Below are 12,660 nucleotides of genomic sequence, written 5' to 3' on the forward strand. Positions count from 1 at the left end.
AGACATCTCATCTGGGAATGTGACGGACTAAAAGACGTCAGAGAGAAGCACCGACCACCAGGTGTGACCTCCTACGAGGGGTGGGTTACTCCGGTACAGGACCAAAAAACGACCTTGCTCGCACTGTGGAGCTTCGCTTGTGAAGCCTCCATAGTGCGCCGCCCCTAACTCGTAACACCCCTTTAGCCCCTTCCCAAACAGGCCAAGTGCCACCCTTTTTCGGAATAAATTTGTTACTACTACTACGCCTCAAGTACTATCGCCCCCTGGCGCACTAAAAAGGCAATTTAAAAAAAAAAAGACTCTTTCGCATGAAAAAGAAAAAAAAAAAGAGAACAGAAAAGAAAGAAAAAAAAAAAAAACGGAGCTTAAAAGTACTTTTTATAGGGTTTTCCCGAAAAACCCTTTTAAGGGGTGGTTAAAAGAACTTTTAAAATGCGGAATAGGGACAAGCCGAAGAGTTCCTAAGGGTTATTTTACGACCAGATTATTTTTAAGGAATCCCTATCGCCAAAAGTCCCATGAGCATATCTGCTTCGCGCACCTTGAGAACGGATATCTCGCACATTTCTACATTCTCAACAACGGCGTCCCTGCAATTTTCAGTTCTATACCAGTCTTCTGCGGACGTTTCTGTGCACCGTTCACCCCCGCAAAGCCGCAGGTGCACGCTGCTCGGACGTTATACAAAAGACACGGCATTCGCTGGAGACACGGTGACAGAAGTATGTGCGGACGTGCCTCGAGCGTGTTGAAATTATGTTCGCTTCGCACATACGCGTGCCTCGCGTCGAACGTGTCTATAAAGACAGTTTTCGTATCAGCAATGTGACCACGGACCCCGTGCAAGGAAGAAAACACACAACAGACAGTGTTTAAAAACTGGATTTTTTTTTTTTTTTTGCACGATGCATAAAGCTACGGTTTTAAACATTCGAGAAACACATTCAAAACGAAAGCGTGCTTATGTATAGACCCTTGCATCGCCTGTCACCCGGGCGAAAAATGCCGAGTCACTCAGCTGTGAACGCATGCGCAGGGTCTTATATACTCCACAGGGGAGCGACAAACAGCGCATGCTCAGAAAGCGTTCCACAACCTAGCAGACAAAGATGACAGAGCGCAGAAAGCGATTTGTGTAAAGCTCTATAAAGCAAGCATAACGTGAACGAGACGTGTCCGCAGGTACTGCTGTTATCTTCAGCGAACACCCTCTCTTCTGTATGATGTGTGAGCGCGGTGCGTCTTTAGGGGTGAACGGAGAGCAATCATCGTGCCGCTCCTAACTCGGAGGCACGCTCGGAGGCGAGCGTGGATCCATTCGGTCGTTGTGCACGCGGGCAGATGCGTATAGGGAGTATTCACTAGACGCCATATTTGTGGGTGCTGTTTAGAGCGCATGCTCAGAACGAGCTCACATCAATAGGCTGCTAAGACCGGCACTCTTGCTGGTGCGGAATGCACATTGCAAAAGGACTGTGGAAGCTCGCCATCAGCACGCTCTCAGCATTCGCGCACACAGCTATGGCCGCCAGTGAATACCCCCTATACGGCGGTCGGTGTCTACGATTGCTCGCCTGTAAGTGAAAGAGCCACTTGGCGCGTGTCAGTGAGGCAACCTTCGGGGAGGGATGCGTAACCCAACGGCCACAGCTGCGATCCGGAAGCAGCGCGTTCCTCTCGAGGTTTGCCTCACGCCGGCTCTGGCGAAAGCTGCATGCGCTTTCGTCTGACCCCGGCGGTGGTGCAAACGGCGCGTCGAATGAGATCGTGCGCGGCACGGCGCATAACACCACGACGCCATGAGCCTTTCTTTAAGTGCGCGGATTTTAAAGTTACGCTAGTGTAAAGTGCGAAAGAGCCGTTAAGAACGTTGTCGACGGGACGAAAGTTACCTGGGGGACGCTTGCCGAAAAACCTTGCTTGCTGTATACGGGTGGGATTCACTGAACGTCATATTTGAGTGCAATGTTTAGAGCGCATGCTCGGAAAGAGCTTACATTAATAGGCTGCTGTGGCCAGCGATCTTGATGGTGCGGAATGCACGTTGCGAAACAACTGTGGAAGCTCGCCGTCAGCACGCGCTCAGCAGTCGCGCGGACAGTCTTTTGCAGACTGTCTTTTGTATGCTGTATGCTGGACTACCTGAACAGTTCAGCAGTGCAAGAACTGACGCATTCGATTCATCAGGAAGTTGCACGGCCGCTGCACTGGCGTGTTCGATTCACCCCAGTTCTGTATGAGTTCAGACCCAGTTCCTCAAAACCTTTCACCGGCTTCCGAGCCAGTTCAGCGCAGTGTTGTACGGAACGTCTTTCCAAGGAACGGCGTTCCTGGAACGCGTTCCTTTTAGGAGGAACGAAGAAACGCCGCCGTTTTATTTTGCATCGCTGGAACTGGAACGGGAACGCGTTACATTTTTACTGGAACGGAAAGAGTAACGGCGTTCCTTTTTTTTGTTTAGTGGGGTCATTTTCATTCTATTTTTACGCGGGAAATTTTAAAAGTATAAAAGCTATATCTTTACGAAAATATTGTTTTTAACTCGTTCACGTTTTGGTTACTTATTTTATGACTTATATTGTGTGGTACTCGTTTAGTAAAAGTCGGTTGCTGGAAACTTAGTAAGCATCAATGTTTTTTTTTTTTTTTTTTTTTTTAAGTGCCCGAGACTGCGGTACAAATACCAAAACGTTTAGTCGCACGAAAAGACACGAAGAGGGACGTTTCAACTCAGCTACGTTATTTGCTTCCACGAATCCTCATACACCCAGAAATCTAAGGCCAACTACAGCCATTTCTGAACTTTCATAAAGAGACCTACAGTTACAAAAAAATCACAGGTTACTATACATCGAACGCACTTTTGTTTCCCGAACATTGGTCACTTAAACGATACACAGAAATTAACCTTTAATCCTTCTCCCTTTGTCCCCCACCTTCAAACTGAACAACGAATCCAACCTTCACAAAGAACTACTTGTAGTTTTCAAGACTGACCTTCCAAAAGCATACCCTCTCCTTCACTTGCTAGTCTTGAGGACAGCAACATCGAGGAGCAACTGCTGTTAAGTTCGAACAAGGGACTTTGTTAGATTGAAACGTGTCAGGTTGTTGTAAAACGCTCGTGCAATGTGGGGTAACAGTAGATTTGGCTTGTCTGAATCGTTCACCACAAACATGAATCTGGTTAAAAGCTGGGATTTTTAAACTTGAATATATCAACAAATAAAACCTTGATTCCGCTTGTTTTCTTCTCCTGGTGCCCCTCCATCACGACATAAAAATTCGTATGTTCCCATTTGATGGGATAGAAAAAAAAAAGAAGAAGAAAGCTTTGCTTGATCTAACCAAATATGGTAATTAGAAAAATACAAATGTAAGGTACATGTAACGGAACGTTCCATTTTTTAAACTGTAACGGGAACGAGTTCCTTTTCTCACAGGTGGAACTTGTAACGGGAACGCGTTCCCAAAATTCAGAAGGAACGAGGAACGAGCTTTCGTTCCTTTTTTTTGAGGAACGTGTACAACGCTGGTTCAGCGTTCGTGCAGAAGCAGACGACGAGTGCAGGCGGCGATAACAGACGACACTTCTCGTCCGTATCTGCTCGCGGTGCCATTTTCTCGGAGTCCTTGTTCAAATGTCTGCGATGTTTAACAAGAACGCCGAGACGAAGGTTACATTTCCTTTAATTGATGAAAATATTGTACCCGTGGTGGACGCAGAAGCGGGAGCCTAACGGAGGGTAGAAATTAGCTCGAATATATGATAGTCCGAAAGCGTGTTACGCCTGCTCGCGCGGGTTTGGCTCCCCGTGGTAAGTGTTGAAAGATTGGCTTACGTAACCTGTTTGTTTTTGATGCTAACCGAGTATTCAGAGTGTTTATATTCTTCCTAAAACACAAAGTAAACGTTTCACACTTTTGAAAATCCCCCATCTTCAGTAGCTCTTAGCTGCAGATTGACGACTGGGATACAATGCAGAAGTTCGCGATTTAGTACATTGGCACCCGCATGTCCCTGCAGCTGAGCATAGTACTGCATGCTTTGTCCGCTGGTGCCTGTAAACGCCCAATAACGGACCTAAAAGAAAAAAAAGAAACGCCGGGAATCGGCATTGCCGGCGCTTGGTGCAGTTTCGCGCGAATATCTCTTGAGAGTCAGAATAGGCGCTTCAGTGCTTACGCGCATTTCACGCATACAATTCAGCGTCAGTTCCAATAACAAAATTTCATTGTCAAGGTTGATGCTCCGGGTTATACGCTCATCTTAATACACTGTTAGTTTCGACCACGAACTTCTAGTGGCGCCAATAAGATGCAGAAACCCGGTTTTCGCTTGTCATCGCACTGCGCGACACTGTTAGCGCGAACATGATTTCGGCTCGTTTTCGCATTTTTTTTTTTCAAAAACGTACTTACTGACGATCATCAAACTTTACCTCTTAGATTATTACCCCAGCTGAGCACTTTCCACCACAATAGTAGTTTCGATGGCAGGCATTCAATATTTAGAAAGAAAAAAAAAAGAAAAAAAAAATCTTCGATGGCTTGTTTGCGTTCCTTGTCATGGAGTGCATACTCTGCCGCGCAGTGCACGCACATTTCAAAGTACCTTTCAAACGCTGGATTATGTCGAAAGGGGTCAGAGTGGGGCTGCAACTTGTAACCTCGTCAGAGCATTAGCTACGATCATGCGGTTCCCGTGATGCCGAAGTGCATTGCGTAACACACTCGATCGTTCGGCTTCTCTTTCTGAGTGCCATTGTAACCTTTCTTGTTCACTCGTAAAAAGAATAAAGAAAAGATATATCGTATATGTCGACCTCGAATACCGCGATACCCATGTCGCCGCGCATCGCTGAATCCTTTGACCGCAGACGGAAACGAGCATTTAACGTGCGTCGGTCCGCAACCGGGAAACTCCAGCCTTGATTGCTTCCGATCGTCGTAGAACTGCACATCGACCCAGCGCACCGATCTAGAACACTTTTTCACAGTCGCGTCTCAAGAAAATACACAACGACATAAAAATATTCGGTCAATACGTTAAAAAAAAAAAAAAATAAGTACACAACTTATCCTCTCTTTTCGAGTCCCGTATCCAGTCGTTCCACAACAGTCCAATTCTGCAGCGAGAATACGCCGGAAGTTTTGTTTCTGACATTTTATAGACATTTTCAGTTTGTAAAATGATACCAAGAGGGCAGGTGTGGGTTCCTAACGGGGCCAAAAAACCGGGCGCAAATGGATCGCGCACCCTACAGCGCACGCTGGCACAAGAAACGTCCAACTACGTAATACATAGTAGCCACCAGTGCACATAAGTCACTGACCACGAAGCGATCGCTTAGAAAGTTGCAGTTTATATTGAGGTAGCGTTAAGAGAGATATAAGAAGGGCATAAATGCACTCCGGTTTTCGAATTGAAGGGTGGTTACGTGGCCGTGATGCCCTGTTCCTTTTCGTAACTAGCTTTCGCTGGAGCCGCGTGAGTTACTCGAAATTTTACCTTTTAGTTCGATTTATTTTAATTTAGTTAGTTGCCTCCTCCTATAAAGTTTGACGCGAGATTTTGATAGCATACTCATGCATCGCACAACAACTGTCCTGTTTCCCTTCGTCTGTGTCCCTGTATTTTTTTCGGCGCTTTTTTGCTTGTAACTTCGCAAACTTCACACTTTCCGCACGGAAGCGACAAGCTCTTCCATCACCGAAATGAGCAAAAAAAAAAAAAAAAAAAAAAAAAAAAAAACTTGTTATATTTTTTTAGCTCGTTTAAAGGAGCGATGCAACAATTTTTGTACTGTGCACAAATACCGCTTAAATCGGATCCCTAACGTTAATGACCTATGAAACACGCGTTCGTTTTTCACCCCACGCAATAGAAGTCCCAGAAAAAAATTTAAGAAAAACGAGCGGCGTTCACCCCCTCAACTCGCAGCCAGAACAAGCGGCCACGTGATCTGGAGCCGATTATATGCCGCCAGTGTTGATCATAGCCACGCGCAGGGGTTGGCCAAGCGCAGGACACGCGCTGAGTTCCAGACATTGTTATGGCTCGGCTGTTGTCGTCGTTGCAGCGATTGGACACGGGTCACAACCCGAATGCTTCTCGAGCTAGCAATTGTCACGAGCCCAAGTCGAGTGCCCACGCAATGCTCGGGTCCAATCTGTGAACCGCATTCAAATATCGTCACTTGGGTGTACTGCGATCCCCGAGTTACGTCATCAAATTTTGCAAAGGAGAGATTGAATGAAAATGATCGCTTTTGTCCTTGAAATTACACCACAACAAAGGAGTTTCTTGGCCAATGGTGTTGCGTGTGAGTATCCTTGAGTCCGAGGTGTGCCAGTAAGCAAGTGTAGAGAGAAAAACATTCCAATTGAATATCGTTGCACAGCTCCTTTAAATATGCATGTTCTAAAAATAGACCAGTTGTCGAAACCGCGATGTACACAGATAATACATCACATATATTGCGGATGTTATAGTTGTACTAACAATGCCGCCTATTCCTTCTTGTGTACACTCATGTCTCGTTAATATGAACCCCGTTAATATGATTACTCCGCTTTATAGATAAAATTATCAACCCCAAACTACGTAAATAGATACAATTTTATTATGAACAATTTCGTTCTTGAAAGGGGGAAAAAAGGAGGTTAGGGAGGTACCCTTCGATTAACGAGATATAATCTGAATCAAATCAACATTTTCACTGACAAACCGAACACGTTCGGATGTTTCCGGGAGGTAATACGCGGTGGGGGAGCAGGGTGCATATTGGCATAAATCGTAGCTCTTCTGATATGGTAATTGAGAGCCCGTAAATCTCGCATCGGGAACGCTGCCCGATGATGCTACTGGCAGAACAGAACGATTCCCTGTTTCCGTATGCGCGGTTGCGTCCCCGACCTTCCACCTTACGCCTATTCCGGGTCTTGCACATACGGTCGGTTATCGCGGTGCTACGACGAGATCTTCGCGCCGAAAAGTCCACGCGTATGTATTTATACCGGCTCGACCCAGATCGCCAAGTTCAACTCAAAAGCTCGCGCACGATTTATTTTTAGACGCGGCGACATTAGGCGCTGTAAACAAAAACAAACAAAAAGAGTACATGACAGAAAAAAGAAACCTGCACGAAAAAGGAATACAAGAAGGTGACCACCCTTCTCCTCTTTCCGCTCCTCTTGCAAGCAGAGAAAGAAACGAAAAAGAGCACAGTTAAAAAAAAAAAAAATTAAGAGTGAGCGGGCAAGAAAGAGTTCCCAGGGCCCGCGTAATAGTCGCAATTCCTAAGTCGCCCCACAGACGCAGTCCCAGAGGCCGGTCTTACGCGCGTCGTATCGCCGGCAGTTTCTCTTACCAGAAGTAGACGGACTACTTTTCCTCCCATAATCTCTCGGCGCTTTTTACTTTTCCCATTGTTAATTTTAGTCCCATGTTCTAGCGTTTAATTACGATTCAGCGACGCGCTCACGAACCTGCTCGACACCAGAAGCAAGCCCGTGCCCGGCTGCCAAGCGACATCGCCATCTCGCTTTTCGTCCAATGGAAGCGGCGGCACCTGATGTCGTCACGGACCCTCACCCGCCACCATTGGTCAGTTTGAAAACGCGACGCCGCCGCGCCGCCCCCAACGGTCAATTCACCCGAAACGGTGCGGTCGCGTGTATGAGGAAGTGAAACTAACTGAAGGCAGTTTAGTGTACTTACTAACTAACGAAAGAAACAAACTGTCTGGTGTTCCCCTCTCCCCCTCTGAACGCCCTTTCCATCCCACGACACGCTGCCGAGCGCGCCGAGCGCGCGCTTCGTTCTCATTGTCGGTCCCTTAATCGCGGTGGCGACCGTGTTGGTGAACTGCGAGGCGTCGGTCATCACGAGCCGGGATCTCTTTGCGCAAGCCCACGGCACGGTACATCTGACGAGACCGGGGCACTCGGAAAGAAGCACGAATTAACAAGAAACGGTAAAAAAGCAGCGTCTCCTTCCCCTCTCGATGCGTGCGCGCGGAGGAGAGGGCAGACCCCAGCAGCGACCTTCTACGGTGCATTCGGGCTTTCCGAGGCCGAGAAGTTTCGGCGCGATTCCTGTTTCACCGTCCAGACCACGGTCGGAGAACCGTCTGCATTCAAATTCTCGTCCGGAACCGGCGGCACCGCAGCAGGCCGCTGGAAGGCCTTGGCACTTCTCCTCGGGATCTCCGGTAACGCGCGGTGCGTACGATTGAGAAGATATCATCGCCCCTTCTGCAATCTTCGATATAAACACGTCTGATTCACCTTCACCGAGTGATCCCGCCGCGAAGAAACCAAGGTGTGCTGGTGATTGTTGGGTGAAAACGTGCTTCTGGATAAGTGAGTGAACGACTGGTTCAGGGGATTTTCATCTTCACGAATTCGGATATTCCATTCGACTCCGGCTGAAGCTGAAGTCAACATCGGTTACGACGCCGAGGAAAGCTAGTGCGGTGATCTGTGAAGTGTTTTCATTATTATTATTTTTTTTTTTTTCTGACGCGAAGACAGCGGGAGGATACATTCATCGTACCAGATCAAGGACTTCGAGTGATTTGTATCGGTGCAGAGCTTATCACAGCTGAAATGACGATTTTCGAGTCGTAGCGTATTCTCTGATAGACAAACCTGCTTACGAAGTGCAGCTGTTGCTTGTTGGTTCAAGCCTGAGCTTGCGACCTTTCGAACGGTGTCGTGGCGTTTAGAATGTTTACGTCCAGCGAAGATGCTCTGGATAGTCTGTACGTGGTGGACGGATTTCTGGTTTCGACAAGGTGTAAAGCAGGCTGCAAACTGGACATCGACGGCACTTCATTGTGAGTACAGCCATTTCTATTTTCGATTTTACCAACTGCGTTGTAACTCATTGAATGAATTCATATAATAGTTGTATTATGTAAAACCCATCGTTTTAAACATTTATGCTTGAGGTTCTACGCAGTCTGATTGCGTAAATTAAGGGAAACGAAGATAACGCCAATATCATAAAATAATATTATCGCTTGCGTCTATAGACGCTACACTGTACAGGCAACTTCACATTCGAGGCGTAATTTCAGTATGGAAGACTCAGATTTAGTCAGCGATAAACCGGCTACAAGCTTCATAAATAGACTTTCTGCATCAAAAGCTATTATCGCATACAGAAGTTGTTTTTTGTATGTGAGGACCGTGAACAAGCACTGAGAGATTTGAAGTCGCCGTCAAAAGTTGTTTGCAGCGCCCTCATGTCTGTTTGCGATATGTCTGCTGATTGCGTTCACTGCAAACGAAACGACCACAAGAATTACGTCACCGGGACCGTGCTTCGTATGTCGAGTGGCAACTAATCCAAGGATTAGCTGCGAGGAGCAATCACGAGCGAAATAGGCGCCCGCCCTTTTTGTTTTCCATCTGTGATTTGTCGGTGAGAGCAACGTGACCCACCCGTCTACATCATCCACGTAATATATGAAACATGACTCTCCCGCTGCCTCTGTCGTTGCTATCGTTTCGGTGGCTACAAAATACAAGATTTGTACGCCACGCGTTTCTAATAACCCGTTACTTATATCTAGTTTTCTTTTTTCGGGAACGACTTAGTTGCTTTTCGAGTGGTAAAGCACTTCCATTACTTTTTAATAGACTAACGAGTAAAGGTGAAATTAGTTACATCGCGGGAGAGGGGGGGGGGGGGGGGGGGAGTGTGGTGTACAGCGCAAGTTACCCATTTTATTTAAAGAAGAACATTCGCTCTAAGGATCTTGCTGTGCTCAAAAACATAGAGAGGTATATGCGTCAGCAACTAGCTAGTTCGTCAAAGTCAGTACATACCTTTTGTGATGTCCAAGTGTCTACATATATGCATAACTGATGCTTACAAACGCAGCGACACTAATCCCTAGTTGATTTTTCCAATCAAAGTATTGCATCATGTGGGAGTTTAGAACGTCCATGTCCAAAAACCGGAAGGCAGCCTGAGAAGAACGATACGTTCAGGATAACATAAGTAATGCGTTTCTTTGGAGCTCAAACAATGAGCTCCTTTTTAACCTCTGTAACGTAGAATTAAAGGACTTAGTTACTTTTAAAACAAGTAAAGAGTGACGCACTCTAAAAAAAAAATCCGTTTATGAAAGGTTCTTCAACGCCCCAAGAACTCTTTCAGCTCGTGAAGAATGGTTTTGCCTCAGGCACTATCACACCCTGGCGCACTAGAAAGGCAACTGGGCGATGAAAAACTCTTTCACGTCAAAAAAGGAACTTGAGGAGAATCCTTTATAGGTTTTTTTTACGAAAAGTAATTTAGGAGTTGCTTAAAACAAACTTTTTAGGGTGCAAAGTACGTACAAGCTCTAAGCCCTAAGGACGGGGTCACACTGCTTATACATCGTACAAAAGACAATCTGCGTACAGATTCGAACCCGAGTCACCGCGAGATCCGTGCTTCGAATGCCCCATGGCAATGAGTTCAAGGAGAAACTTGACACGCGGCATTCGAACCACAGATATTACGGTGACTCGAGTTTGCAGACTGTCTTTTGTATGATGGATGTGCAGTGCGACCCCGGCTTAAAGGGATTGTCCGGTCAAGTTCCGTATTCAAGAAAACATTTAGACCTCATTGTCAATTGCTGGGGGAACATCTTCTACGACAAAGCCAAATTTTGTGTGTTTCCTTGGAGGAGTAATTGTATTTTAACCAAGCGTGCATAAACGGCGTGTTCCTTTTCCACCTTCAGAGTAGCGGAGTTCCTGATGTAACATAACGCAAAGAACGCGCCGAACTGAAGTGCACTTCGAATTTTGTCCTCCATGCGAACTCTACGACATGGTTCACACTTACTGCTGCGCTGGAAAGAAAAGCTTTGTGAATGAAAGGGGACTCTCGTTGTGCTGGTGTCACGCTCCACACTTCTCCCCGAGATTTACAGTGACGAGTAAAATGCAACGCTGTGGTGCGTTGGGGTTACTGTGTTCCCACGGAGGAATAATAAGATCTGACAATTGCAAGCCTCGTGTGAGGTCACATCAGGCATGGGAGTGCAGCCATTGATACTTGCGAAATTCGGCATGGAGTTTCGTATAATTACACGTCATTGATTAGACTAAATTCGAATGTGGTTTAATGGAATAAAAATGGTCATGTTACTAATCATTAGGCTCTCGCCAGGTAACCATCACGAGATATTGAGAACTTCCGGTTTTCACCGGAAAATCTCTTTAAGAGTGATCTTATGACCAGATACTTTTTTAATGTGTGGTATTAAGTCACTTTTTTCAGTAACGTGCACTTGTCTGCAAAATATCACCGACGCCAATGTCTAGACCAGATTTATGCGCAAAGCGTAGGTGTGCGAAGTCCTCTCTTTGCGTGAATAGACGTTTTCTGTTCTGGGGAAAAAAAAAAAACAAAAAAAAATTTCAACCTGGTGTATACGAGAAAATACAGGTGAGGCAAAACAAGAATGTGTGACAATCACGGATTTTTCGTAAACACTTTCCAGTGACGTGGAGAGATCAAATCGACGTCTTACCGCATACCAGAAGGGACGACATTCAAGATGGCTGCGCCCTTGTCGAAAAGATGTATACGAGTGAAAGGAGGGCATTGTTCGAGGTCGTGCGCTCGCGTCCGTGGCTCCAACATTAAAAAAACTTTGATGCGTATGAATTCTATCAAAGGGCTTTATTCAACAACGCTGCCAGCACTCCAGTGGTTGCAACACACTCACTTCTAAAAAATTAAAATTTGAGGACTATTTTCTTTTTTACTGCGTAGAGGCGTAGCATTTTAACACGCGCTTTGTATTCACGCAAGTCCAGGTACACTAAATGTTCCAAGAATAAAAATAATAATAATAATATATAACAAAACAAGAACTTGCGAGCTCTGCCTTAGAACCGCGTGACGGAGCTGCAATTGGTGGCTTTCAACGCTTCGCTATCGCAACGGAACGTTGTTATTCGGCAAGAGCTGATAAAGCCTCTTTCGCCAGCAAAACGAAGGCCGGAATTTGATCTCGTTTAGGTCGCAGTTCTACTGCTCTTACATCGTACAAAAGACATGGTGTTCGCCACAGGCATGATGATATAACTATCCGCGGATCCGCCTCACACATCTTTGAAGTATGTTTGCTCCATGCATATGTGTGCTCCGAGCACGTCTGCAGAACGTTTTTGCTTGACCAATGCGACAGTTACACGAGAAAGAAACAGCGAGTGTCGGCAAACTGTCTTTTTGTATGGTGTATTAGCATTGCGACCGCGGCTTTAGCAGAATACGATTACGGGCAACTTTCCAACACGCCTATCAGAGCTCCCGCGTAAACGTCATTCAAATGTTTCTCTGCCTAGCGTGTCTATGACTAAAACTTGCCATCGTTTTAGACAAAAAAAAAAGTTTCAGACGTGTCATTGCTTCTTTAAGCCGAAACGAAGTATTGTGACGTTGCTTTTACAGCAGACACGCCGAACCAGTGAAGTTCGTCTTCCTCCAGCACTTTCCGTTGACGTCACTAGCAAGCCATATAGGGCTTTCATGTAAAGTTTCCCAGGTAATGACATCCATACTGCTCGGTCCCAATCAATACCACCTAGAAAACAAAACCCGCAACCACCCCCACCCATCCACCCCCCCCCCCCCCACAC

The 12,660-nt window shown here is 46.1% G+C and overlaps 1 protein-coding gene across 1 annotated transcript in view; it reads right to left on the minus strand.

The window, feature by feature from the left end:
* Window positions 1-493: 493 nt before the first annotated feature.
* Window positions 494-12,660, minus strand: part of LOC121833298 — a 91,936-nt gene continuing 79,769 nt past the window's right edge. Inside the window, exon 2 of the mRNA XM_042286465.1 lies at window positions 494-593. Coding sequence (XP_042142399.1) covers window positions 494-593 — 100 coding nt within the window. The remainder of the gene's footprint in view (window positions 594-12,660) is intronic.

This window comes from Ixodes scapularis, unplaced genomic scaffold (assembly GCF_016920785.2).
Source record: "Ixodes scapularis isolate PalLabHiFi unplaced genomic scaffold, ASM1692078v2 PGA_scaffold7__128_contigs__length_106722199, whole genome shotgun sequence".
Classification (NCBI taxonomy): Eukaryota; Metazoa; Arthropoda; class Arachnida; order Ixodida; family Ixodidae; genus Ixodes; species Ixodes scapularis.